The following is a 13,037-nucleotide window of genomic DNA, read 5'->3' as shown; positions in this document are numbered from 1 at the left end:
TGCTGGGAAAACTGGAAATCCATATGCAACAAAATGAAACTGAATCCCTTTCTCTCGCCATGCACAAAAGTTAATTCAAAATGGATCAAGGAGCTTGATATCAAATCAGAGACACGCCGTCTGATAGAAGAAAAAGTTGGCTACGATCTACATACGGTGGGGTCGGGCTCCAAATTCCTCAATAGGACACCCATAGCACAAAAGTTAATAACTAGAATCAACAAATGGGACTTACTCAAACTAAAAAGTTTTTTCTCAGCAAAAGATACAATAAGAGAGGTAAATAGAGAGCCTACATCCTGGGAACAAATCTTTACTCCTCACACTTCAGATAGAGCCCTAATATCCAGAGTATACAAAGAACTCAAAAAATTAGACATTAAGAGAACAAACAACCCAATCAACAAATGGGCCAAGGACCTGAACAGACACTTCTCAGAGGAGGACATACAATCAATCAACAAGTACATGAAAAAATGCTCACCATCTCTAGCAGTCAGAGAAATGCAAATCAAAACCACCCTAAGATACCATCTCACTCCAGTTAGATTGGCAGCCATTATGAAGTCAAACAACAACAAGTGCTGGCGAGGATGTGGGGAAAAGGGTACACTTGTACATTGCTGGTGGGACTGCAAATTGGTGCAGCCAATTTGGAAAGCAGTATGGAGATTTCTTGGAAAGCTGGGAATGGAGCCACCATTTGACCCAGCTATTCCCCTTCTCGGTCTATTCCCTAAAGACCTAAATAGAGCATGCTACAGGGACACTGCTACATCGATGTTCATAGCAGCACAATTCACAATAGCTAGACTGTGGAACCAACCTAGATGCCCTTCAATGGATGAATGGATAAAAAAAATGTGGCATTTATACACAATGGAGTATTACTCTGCATTAAAAAATGACAAAATCATAGAATTTACAGGGAAATGGATGGCATTAGAGCAGATTATGCTAAGTGAAGCTAGCCAATCCCTAAAAAACAAATGCCAAATGTCTTCCTTGATATAAGGAGAGTAACTAAGAACAGAGTAGGGTCGAAGAGCATGAGAAGAAGATTAACATTAAACAGGGATGAGAGGTGGGAGGGAAAGGGAGAGAGAAGGGAAAATGCATGGAAATGGAAGGAGACCCCTCAGAGTTATACAAAAGTACATACAAGAGGAAGTGAGGGGAAGGGGAAAAATAATACAAGGGGGACAAACGAATGTCAGTAGAGGGGGCAGAGAGAGAAGAGGGGAGGGGAGGGGAGGGGAGGGGGGATAGTAGAGGATAGGAAAGGCAGCAGAATACAACAGACACTAGTATGGCAATATGTAAATCAATGGATGTGTAACTGATGTGATTCTGCAATCTGTATATGGGGTAAAAATGGGAGCTCATAACCCACTTGAATCAAATTGTGAAATATGATATATCAAGTACTATGTAATGTTTTGAACAGCCAACAATAAAAAATTAAAAAAAAAAAAAACAAAGTACAGTTAGAGGGGGAAAATCATTCTGATTTTCTATAACATAATGTTACTATACTCTTCAACAATTCATTAGACAGTTTAAAATAACTAGAGAAGAGTTTGAAGATCCTCAGCACATAGAAATAATATTTGAGGAGATAGAAATGATAAATATCTTGATTTGATCATTATACATTGTAATGAATTATAATACTATACCCCATAAATAAATATATTAATGCAAAGTTAAAATTTAAAAATAAAATATATATTTTTTTCCTTTTTTAAAAAAAAAAAAAAAAGATCTATCAGCAAATGCCTAGCAAGTATTATTTCATGTCCCTGTCTCTACTGAGACCCAAGAACTTGACTGAGACTTTCAGTCAAACTATTTGCCTTTCCCTATACCAAATCCTTTTTTTCTTTTAATGAGGTGGGGTGGTAATAAAGAGTAACCATCAACTTTTCCAGTACTGGTAGTCATAAATTAAAAGTTCAGAAAAGCATGAATAATGACTTTTGAACACCATGAATAGAATAGTGAGAAATTCCAATAGAGTAATTCTCTAACTCATAGACAAAACATGTTCAAAAAATTAATGTTGATTATTTAAAAGTTAAAACACATTTTTTCATAAAATTAATTATACACAAAGATTAAGTTATTAAAGTGCTCAGTGGTTGAATGCCCCTGAGTTCAATTCCCAGTACCTCCCACACACACAAAAAAAAGAGTGAAATCACCCAAAATACCTATTTTTTTTTTTTATATCACAACTTCAGGATGAAAGTTCCATAAAGGCAGAGATATGTCTCTCCTGGACTCCATTATATACGCAGGTTTAATACTGAACCCAATTTTTGCTGTGCTGTACATTGGAGATGAACTGTGATAACGACAACCTTAGAAATGTTTTTGTCAGGATTAAAGGAAAATGTGTGTCAAATATGTAGACTGGTACTCACCAAATTATTGGTGCTCAAATGTTAACTGTAATTATATTATTATTTACCCTTATAAGGACCAAGAATTCCTAATCCAAAAATTTGCATTTACAGATTAGGGATATTCAAATGGCAAAGTCTATATAAATATTCTAAAATTTAAAACACCTTGAAATCTAAAACACATCTGGTCTCAGATAAGGGATACTCAAAAAGTGCTGCTTTACAAACTAAGTACAGCAATGCATTTTAAGTTTCCAAGTCAAGATGCAGCAGAGATTGCGTTCACCCATCCCAATGCAAGAGAGGAAATTCCTCCCCTATCTGTACTCCTGCAAAAGAAATTGTAGATGAGGTTACATAATTGATGAAGAGAAGGAGAGTTAGGACACATATATGAAAAAAAAATGCTTCTTTTGGGACTTTAATGAGTATCTAAAAGGTAGGATACTACTTGGTACAAACCCAAGAATGTTAGTTTGAATGAGTCTGTGAGGCTGCTTCTGTTGCAGCTGTAGTTTGGGGGTCACTAACTCATTGACCTTAAGTCTCCCACTGTTTTCAAATTTTCAAAATCTAAAATGAAGTTCAGTTTTTTTCCACTGATATAATCCTAAGAGGTAATTTAATTTCCTCTAGATTAGTGAATCTATAACTGTTATGTAGGTCTTAAATTTAATCTTAAAAGATTGAATTTCTTTCCACTGAATCAAACTCAAAAACCTGCACACCTGCTTGCAGCCATCAGTATTAATATGAAATCTCAAATCGATGCTCAACATAAAAATGTCAATGGAGATTTAAAAACTGAAAATTGTAATAAAAAGTGTCAATTAAATTCCCTATTCTTCATTGACAATATTTCTAGTTATATATCAGTCTCCAATAATCAGGGAAGATTTTAAACCAGACCAGTGTTTAATTTGTCAAGTAAAATTATTACTCTGAAATCACCAGTATCTAGACTGATTAGTTTGAATAACAGTGCAAGCTATATTCTTAATAGGTAAATATTCTTTAAAGTAAACACTAACATATGTACCTACCTTTTCTAAAAGAGTTGAGCATGTCAATGCAGAATAGAAATGCCAAAAAAATGAAATTGCAAAAATATAGAATACATAACAGAACTTCAAAATCCTGTGATTCTCCAGAACACAAAAGGAAAATAGCAACTTGAGACAATGTATTAGTCAGCTTTGCATTCTTGTGACCAAAATACTGGACAAGAACAACTTAGAAGAGTGAAAGGTTAAATCCGTTCGTGGTTTTAGAGGCTTAGCCTATGGTTTGCAGAATCCATTCCTCTGGGCCCAAGGTGAGGCAGAAACTCATGGCAGAAGAACATGGCAAAAGGAAGCTTCTCCATTTGTGGGGTCTGGAAGCAGAGCTGAAAAGGAAAAAAGGGCACAGGGAAGATGCACCCTTCCAGGATATGCCCCACTGAGCTACCTCCTCTAGCAATATTCCACCTACCTATAATTACTGCCTAGTAAGTCAATTCAAACTAGGATAGACTGATCAGGTTATGGCTCTCACAATCCAATCATTTCATCTCTGAACATTCCTGGATTAACACAGGAGCTTTGGGGAGACACCTCATATTCAAAACATATGTTTCTAGCATCCTGTATAAGCATCAACTCAAGTCAATGTTATTTAGGATCCATTTATTGCACCTGATATACAAAACGCTTTCCTAGAAGACCAGATTAGGTATTAGTGAAAGATTATAATAGTGAATGCGGGGCATGGTGGTACATAACCTGTAATCCCAGCAGTTTGGGAGGCTGAGGCAGGAGGATCACAAGTTCAAAGCTAGCCTCAGCAAAAGCGAGGTGCTAAGCAACTCACTGAGACCCTGTCTCTAAATAAAAATATACAAAATAGGGCTAGGGATGTGGCTCAGTGGTTGAATGCCCCTGAGTTCAATCCCTGGTTACCCCCCCCCCCAAAAAAAAGAGTGAAAGCACCCAAGATATCTTTTTTTTTTCTTCCGGTATCACATCTTTAGGATAAAAGTTCCATAAGGGCAGAGGTATGTCTCTCTTGGTCTCCATTATATATGCAGATTCAATAGTGAACCCAACACCTGGCTCAGAGAAAGTCCTCAAAAATCATCTATTGCACATATGGGTGAATGCTGTCTGGTTTGTTGGGAAAGGTAAAGTGCATGAAGCAATAAATATTTCCCCAGAGTAAATCAAATTTGTTTTCAAAAGTCCAGAATTAGATATGACTTACCAGAATATTTCACAATACAGATAAAAATTGTTATGATGTTACAAAAAGTAAAACTTTGTGTTAATGAAATTCGTAAACATTTAATTAAATACTGAGTCATGGTAAAAAATGATTTCACAAGAGTCACTAAGATCGCCAATATTTATTGGCACCATATCAAGATCCAAATCATTTTCTTTATGACTAAATTGTAAAGGACAGAGTATGTCATTTACAATTCACTTGAGACATATTTTAACTATATGAATCAGATTGAGGTAACTGGTGTAGAAAACATTTACTAAGCAGTATTCAATTGCTGTGGGGAGTCAATATGCAATACTCACATTACAAATTAAGTTCAGTATTTATTTACTGGGTTTTATTGATGTTGCTTTGTTTTGTTTTGTTGTTGTTGTTTTGTTTTGTTTTTGTTTTTGTTTGGTTTTTTGCAAAATGAGAGAATGATTAACATATTTCCCTAGCCTTGTAAGCTAGGTATCTTCTCTTTGGATAAATAAATAAAAGGAATTTTGGGGGCTGGGGATGTGGCTCAAGTGGTAGCGCGCTTGCCTGGCATGCGTGCGGCCCCGGGTTCGATCCTCAGCACCACATACAAACAAAGATGTCGTGTCCACCGAAAACTAAAAAATAAATAAATATTTAAAAATTCTCTCTCTCTCTCTCTCTCTCTCTCAAAAAAAATAAAATAAAATAAAAGGAATTTTTATCAGAAATATGTTTGGGGGATAGTTCATCTGAAAGATCAAGATGCAATAGCTTATTTTATGAGCCATTTTTTAATAAGAGCAGTTTATCCTTATATATGAATTCTGAACTTTCTCAGGGCCTCCCTTTTGAGCCTTCCTCCCTTGCTTCTTCTCATGTCCAAGGCTGAATGTTCAGCAAAAATGGTTCTCAAACCACTTTAAGCCTTCTGCAGTCCATCTGATTTCCCACTTTTCTCCCATCAATATGCATTCTAACTAAAACTGTGCATATGGATATGAATTCTAAAGCACTTGTATGCAAACAAGCAGATGACTTAATTAAAACTACTTAATGAGATAATCTATAGTGCTCATTTGTACTCCTTTCTCAGGCACATTGCATTCTCATATCATACGTATGATACAAAAAAACTTCAGGAGAAATGAGAAATCTGAAATCAGAAGGCTAAAAATATTTTTCAAAGTGTTCATTGGCAATAACCCATTTGAATGCAGGGGTTCACTTTGAATGTAATTGAATTGTCCCAATACAAATACCCACAAAAATAATCTCTTCAGTTTTATAGGGAGACCTTATCAAGCAATAATCTCATATGCATTAAAAGAAAAAATTCCATTAGAACCATATTTTATAGCTTAAAACACTATAAACTTTTGGGGGAAATTCATAAGTACTGATATATAATCCCTGGGAAATGATCTTAAGGATCATGAGGATACAATCTTGTATTAAATTCAAGAACCATCTTTTTTTTTTTTGGTACTGGGGATTGAACCCAGGGGTACTTAACCACTAAGCCACATCCCAGTCCTTAGCCATTTCTTATATTTTATTTAGAGACAAGGTCTCACTTAGTTGCTGAGTGCCTTGCTATTCTGCTAAGGCTGGCTTTGAACTTTATTTTATCTAGTTATTTAAATTAATTTTTGTGGGGGGATTGAAAGCTTTTAATAAATCCAGTGACAAACTTTCTTCTTCAAAATGTTGCTATCATTTCAGCTACTTATTAGTCATATTTGTAACAAAGTTTTCTTACATTGACCTAAAAGCTGTTGCTCTGCAACTCCCGGCTATTTTTCCTATCTCTAGTTTAATAACAACATAAAATGGCTCTCCTGACATTCTAAAGTACATCTCTTTATTAAACAAGGGTAGTTCTAACCTATATTATTTCTATGTTCTAATCTTTGGCCTTTTAGAATACCATCAATGATTAATGAAAAATGTCTGCCTTACTTTGACCTTTTGAATTCATTACAATATCCAATCTTCTAAACTTATCAATTAATTTTTTTAGAGTACTAGATGCTAATGTTCTCAGACAAACAGGGGTTGGTTTTAAGTGGCCTTTGGATTTTATGGACCATTATCTCTATCAATCCTATTGCCTTCTCCTAGTTTCCAGAATAATGTCAGATTTGAACATGTGGGTCTTTTCTATCTTGCATGGAATATTTTTTAATGTGTTCTAAATTCCCCAAAACTGCAGAACTTAAAGTTCTCCTAAACAATAATAGCATAGCCATAGCACTTAGGAAAGACTGAAATCATTATTCTTAGAGCCTGTTATTGTGTTTATTTCATTTTTAAAATTAAAAAATTATTGATGCTTTATAATTGTATATAATTCTGGGATTCTTTATGTCATATTTGTGCATATACATAATTTAGTCAAACTCATTCCCCAGTACCTTCCCTTTCTCTCATCCCTCACTGATCCACCTACTCTCCTCTACTGAACTCTTCCCCTGCACTATTGTTAATTAGTATAATACATGACTCATTGTGGTATACTCCTACATGAACATAGCCTAATTTGGTAGATTTCATTCCCTAGTACTTTCCCATTCCCTGATCTCTTACTCCCTCTCCATCTATTTCTTCTATAGTGTTAGTCTTCCTTCTATTTTTTGTGAGATCCCCCTTTGGGATTTTGATGGTATTCATTGCAGTTGGTCACTAATTTTAAAATGCTGCTTAACCACTGCAGGGATGTGACCCAGCAGGAAGCTGAGTGCAGCACTGCATGTAATATGGGCCAGTGGGGCAGAGGGGCTGTGGGGCCAGAGTGCGGTAGCCTCCCTAGTATCTCTAGCCCTCGCACTGGACCACAGCGACAAGACCATGTGGCCAAGCGTCTCTACAACTAAAAGTCAATGTCAGGGGACAGAACCAAATCCTATGAGCTTAACCAAGAGAAATTCCATGCTGATGACAACCTGAAGATCATCTGCCTGAGGCCCAATGCAGTGGGCAAGTCTAAACTCATGGAGAGATTCCTCATGAATGGATTTCAACTACAGCAGCTGTCCACATAAGCCCTGACCCTGCATAAACACAGGGCCACTTCGGACTGCAAGATCATCCTCATGGACTTTTTGCCAAGAACAGTTCCAAGACATGCACACCTTCTACTACCATAAGGCCCATGCCTACATCATCGTGTTCAATATGCAGAGTAAAGTCACTTATAAAAACCTGAACTTCTGGTATACAGAGCTTGAGAAGTTCAGGCCAGAGATTCCACGCATTGTATGACCAGCAAAACTGATATAGACATACATATGACCCTATAGCTATAAAGCTTCAATTTTGCCAGGAAGTTCTCCATGCCTCTGTACTTTGTCTCAGCAGCTGATGTTACCAACGTCCTGAAGCTCTTAAATGATGGAACTCAATTAGCTGTGTCTTACAAACAGAATTCCAGGACTTCATGGTCAAGGTTTTACAGGAGCCTGAGAGATTCAAGTTGGACAGGAAAGAGGAGAATGCGCCTGACCTATATCAGTGTGGCAGGATACAGAGCCAAACCTCCTCCTGAACAGAAGGCTGCCTCCAATGGCTGACTTGAGAGTGTTGGGGGAGGGGGCTTTTGGAATGGCCTTCTAGCTCTGAAAGGAGAACCTCTCCAGGCCACCCCTGCTCAGCCTCCCCCAACACCTCCACCCCATGACACAGGATGAGGTAGCAAGGATCACACTCTGGACAGGTGTGAGGTCCCCAAAACCTGCTTATGACAGAATTATGGAATGGTGTCCTTCACACCTCCCATCCCCACCCCCAGCTAGGCAGTGGAAAGAACCAGGAAACACATTTGTGTGTCTATTCAGTAAATGGGCATTTAGGTGGTTGTTTTGGGGTTTGGAGGATTATTTTTTCTTCCCCAAACGGACTTCAGGGACTATTCCTTGCATTTCTTCTAGGAGAATGATTGCTAATCCCCGATTTCTCCCCTACCCCACTGCAGAATATGTAAGGCCTCTGTCTTTTTCCCCCTTTAGTCTCCTAGCTGGTTTTTTAAAAGATGTTTTTGAGCATGTAAAAATTTCAGGAGCTTTCTATGTCAGTCAAGATCACAGGAAGAAGTTGGTCATTAAAATTAAGTAAAAGCAGTTGACAAGTCTAACTGTACTTAGTCTTACAAATACACAGAACAAAGTAACAGCACTGTTCATAAAAAATGGGTCACAAAGCCTTGCCACAAGGACAACGATTTGGATTATAAGAAATCAGTTTTCAGAACTGCCCACTTTCAGGCCTCTCTGTCAGCTCAGGGGTTTTGCTTTCTCTCTCTAGGACATGTGGAACACTGTACCTCCTGGGGGTGGTCAAGGGCTTTGAAGAAAGAGCTGTCTTGCCGCCTTTGTGCCCTGTCTGGTGTCTGGTTTGCCAGTGTGCATTTATGATCATCTTGGGCATCAACTCATTGTGGTCCTTAATTTGTTTGGATTGTTTCTGTTTTTTCAGTAAAGATTGAATTTTAAAAAATGCAGCTGAAGAATGTGTATTTGTTTCTCAATTCTGACTATTCTCACCCTAAAAATATATTCTGGGTTGTCAATCTGAAAAATATGGAGTCAACAGGTTTTATCATAAATCTACTAATTCTACAAAGAATCTTTTACCACAACAAACACAAACAAAAACTCCTAGTTTGTACCCAATCATCACCATCTACACTCCCAACCACAAAACAAAAATTTCTACCCAGGAATATTCATAATTCCCAGAACTATACTTGTTAGACAAGCAAGGACATCTTGGGGATAAAATAAATGATAGTGGTTACCAGTATAATCTCTGAGATGACTTTCCCAATGTTTAAGCCAAGAGGATAAAGACTAATTTCCATCTTATTACCAGAGGGATTCTTAGCATTCCCTTAGAGACCCTGGAGATGGTAATAGACCCAGTGTGGCCATGCTCACTCTCATACACCTCCTTTAAAGTCCTGCATTAGTGGGGCTGTCCCTTCACTTTGGAATTTAAGAACTTTCTGCATTCATTTTTTGTTGTTTCTTCCTTTGTGTTGAGGGCCACAGACAAGTCAAGATGGAGCCTGGCACTTTGCCAGGAGGAGTGGTTTGAGAAGTAATGCCAGCGAGCCATTAAGATGATGGAGATTCCTTAATGACTGACTGCTGTGTCTAGATTACGTCAATTAAGTTAAGCTGTGTATAATTATTAAGATGATGAGGATTCCTTAATGACTGATTGCTATAACTGGATGATGCTAAATTGAGTCAAGCTGTGTATTCAGTTATGTATAAATACCTCTGCTGTCCTACAATAAAGCGGCTCCCGCTGTATCAACCTTCACAAGTTGCTTGTCACACACACACCCCCTTCCCCCTTACCACCCCCCCCCCCCCCCGGTTATTTTGCCCAGCCAGACTGCGGCACCTTTGAAGCCTTCAGTGAAACTGAGACAACAACATAAAGATGGGAAAGAAGGGATGGGGATAATGGAGTGAGGGAAGAAGGGAGGGGGAGAGAGAGAGAGGAAGAGGAAGCAGTCCCATTTTGGCATTGCTATAAAGATGGAATCTGAGAGAATAATTTTCATGTTAATAAATTCTGACTCACTAGTTGACACTTACCGTTTGAATTATCTGCTTAACATTAGTTTCTTTTATTTCCTGCTGTCTATTAAAATATAACAGCATGCCATAAAATGGTGGCCTATGTTGAGAAAACAGCTAGAAAGTCGTTCCAAAAATAAAACTGCAAATAGATATTGATAAAATGCTACTTTACTATAAACCATGTGGATTATCACTTCATGCATGTATGTTTAATTTAATAATTCATTAAAAGAGAAAAGATACAAATTTTCTATTTCTGGTCCTAGGCCGAGATTATGAAAAGGATAAAGTCTGCCAGGAACTGGCTAGTCTGGGAAAAGATGACTTCAGATCTCTGTAAGTGTGCAGTATGCATTCAGTTCACCCTGGAGGCTTGGTCTAGAACAAAACTGAAGGAGAGTTGAAATGACCTCTGAGAAGACAAAGGACAGAGTCCTAGGCCAATGTAGGCAGGGATGTCAGGCAAATGGAAGAAATTCAAAGATCCCAGTTGAACTGTGGTTACTGTGATCTAAGAATTTGTCACCAGTAAGTTTATGAATGTGATTACAGTGAGTAGGTAAGCATAGTTTTCTAAGGGAAATCAAAATATATATTTATAACACTTTCTAGGACTCTGCAAACAGAGGCAAAAAGGAACAGAACAGGTTCTTTGGGGGGGTTCTCAAAGCATATAATATCAGGATGACTTAATGGAACTTCCAAGTCCAATTGCTACTGCTTACAAGATACATTTTCTTAGAACAAAAACCACTTTTTAAAAAAATTAAATGTTATATTCTTTTCATTACCAAAATATAAAAGTAAACGTATAAAATATTCCATTTAAAAAACAAATATACAGACCTCATTTTAATATGTATCAAAATGCAAAAGAAAATTAAATGCTAACTATATATTGACTTACTATTTTCCTCAGGTCACTAGTCCTATATAGCAGAAAATTTTCCAGTGGCACATTTGAACAGGTCAGCCAGCTTGTGAAAGAAGTTGTCTCCTTGACCGAAGACTGTTGTGCAGAGGGGGCTGACCCTGACTGCTACGACACCAGGGTGAGCTTATGTGGCTGGCCCTCCCTACAGTGGCCCAGGGAAGGAAGCCATGATGGGTCCCTCTGCCATGTCTTAGGGAAACTTCAGACAGCAAGTTTATCTACTCCTGGACTGGAGATGGTGGTGGAATATGAAGCCTACTATCTTTAGATCCCAGGTTTATTCTAGCAGAGTTAGTCCATTTTACTCATTCCTACATGGTCCAAATGAGAAAACTGGGCTAAAGTAACTTAGGGGCTTACTAAATATAACTGTTGGTGAGAAGTAGTTAAAGAATATGAATTCAGATCTTACACTAAAGCCAGTTTTTTAAATAATTATAAATTTGCACCTTACAAATATCAACTCATGAATCTCTTAAAATAATTTTAGTACATGCTATGCAGCTTAAAAGCCTGCCTATACCTTTATCATCATGTAAGCACTGGTACCACATGCCACAGAATACTTTCATGATGGCCTCAAATGATAGGGGGGTTCAAAAATTGCATACATACACTTGGTTACAAGTTAACTTTCTCTATAGTATATATGCAGAAATTAAACTTCTGAAATGACAGAGTACAAACTATAAACAATTGAAAAATGTGAAACCTGGGTAGTTTTAGCAAGTTACTAATAGAGTAATCAGGCCCAATGCAAATTACATTTAGAGGCATTTTGATAAAGGCCTCCACAGACACATTAGTCTCTCTGCTAAGACCTATTAGCCTGCAGAAACAGTGTTCAAAGATCTGATTGGAACAGATTCTGTACAATGAATATTCTTACTCACAGATTGCTTTCTCTGGCTATTTACTTTCTCTGAATTCTACAATAATTTTCTTCCACCACCAAGCTCGTAAATAACTTGTCACTTCAACCTCACCTCTGTATCACCTCAAACTAAACAAGCATCAAACTGTCAACCATGGTCAAAACATCACAGCATATTTTAAATTTTATTTCATCTATTTGCTAATGCATCCAAAGTTGTGACCTGTCTCTATAGTCCTGGAGCTTAAGAAAACAAGGGTTGGTATATTTTTTGCATGACACCTTCCTTCCTCCTGCTTATTCAAGATATTTAGAAAAATGGGGGGGGGAGTGTTGATATGTTTACATTCTAATTTTATTTGAAAGGGAATAATTTTTAAAAGGCAAAAGAGAAAAATTGCCAAGAAAATAAATAGAAAGGAAAAGGAAATGATCTAATAGGAGATATAAGATTTAAAGAGAACCTGATTCCTAAGTTCTGAGAGGCTGATAAGGTAGGTATGGATGAGGATGAAGAGTTGGTTAACAAAACTCATTCATCACATCGCTCTTCTTCACTGATAGGAAAGGTCTTTAGAAGTTTTACCTTAAAAAGATGAGCAACATATAAAATAATTATAATAATATCAAATTATTTTCCCACATAAGTAATTTTTCCATAAAACTATTTCTAATTCTTTTTTCTATGATGTCTATCACTTTTCTATCATTTTAAGTATCAAATTATTTCTAAAAAGAACATGTTCTGTTGTTACAATTGCTTTGATGGTGCTTCAAGCATCAGTTTGGCCATGTTGAGGCAATTACAGAGCTCCCAGAGGCTCTTAACCCATGCTGCACTTGAGAACAAATCTTGAAACTTTGAGAAAACCAGATTTTCAAGTCCTATCTTTGACCTACTGAATCAGAATTTCTGGGTTGTGTAAGCCAGGCATTTCTGACTTTTTCATACCCTACAAATAATTCTGATGCAGAAGCATGCTCCAGAACCATTAGATAAAATA

The 13,037-nt window shown here is 37.2% G+C and overlaps 1 protein-coding gene and 1 pseudogene across 1 annotated transcript in view; both read left to right on the top strand.

Moving 5' to 3' along the window:
- Gc (GC vitamin D binding protein) overlaps window positions 1–13,037 on the top strand; it is a 44,745-nt gene that overhangs the window by 11,589 nt on the left and 20,119 nt on the right. Inside the window, exons 4-5 of the mRNA XM_071614007.1 lie at window positions 10,492–10,561; window positions 11,145–11,277. Coding sequence (XP_071470108.1) covers window positions 10,492–10,561; window positions 11,145–11,277 — 203 coding nt within the window. The remainder of the gene's footprint in view (window positions 1–10,491; window positions 10,562–11,144; window positions 11,278–13,037) is intronic.
- On the top strand, window positions 7,517–8,181 carry LOC114104648 (rab-like protein 2A pseudogene; annotated as a pseudogene).

The sequence above is a fragment of the Marmota flaviventris genome, chromosome 7 (assembly GCF_047511675.1).
Source record: "Marmota flaviventris isolate mMarFla1 chromosome 7, mMarFla1.hap1, whole genome shotgun sequence".
NCBI classification, from domain to species: Eukaryota; Metazoa; Chordata; class Mammalia; order Rodentia; family Sciuridae; genus Marmota; species Marmota flaviventris.
The sequence above is the reverse complement of the archived record's forward strand: the minus strand, read 5'-3'. Positions and strand labels throughout refer to the sequence as shown.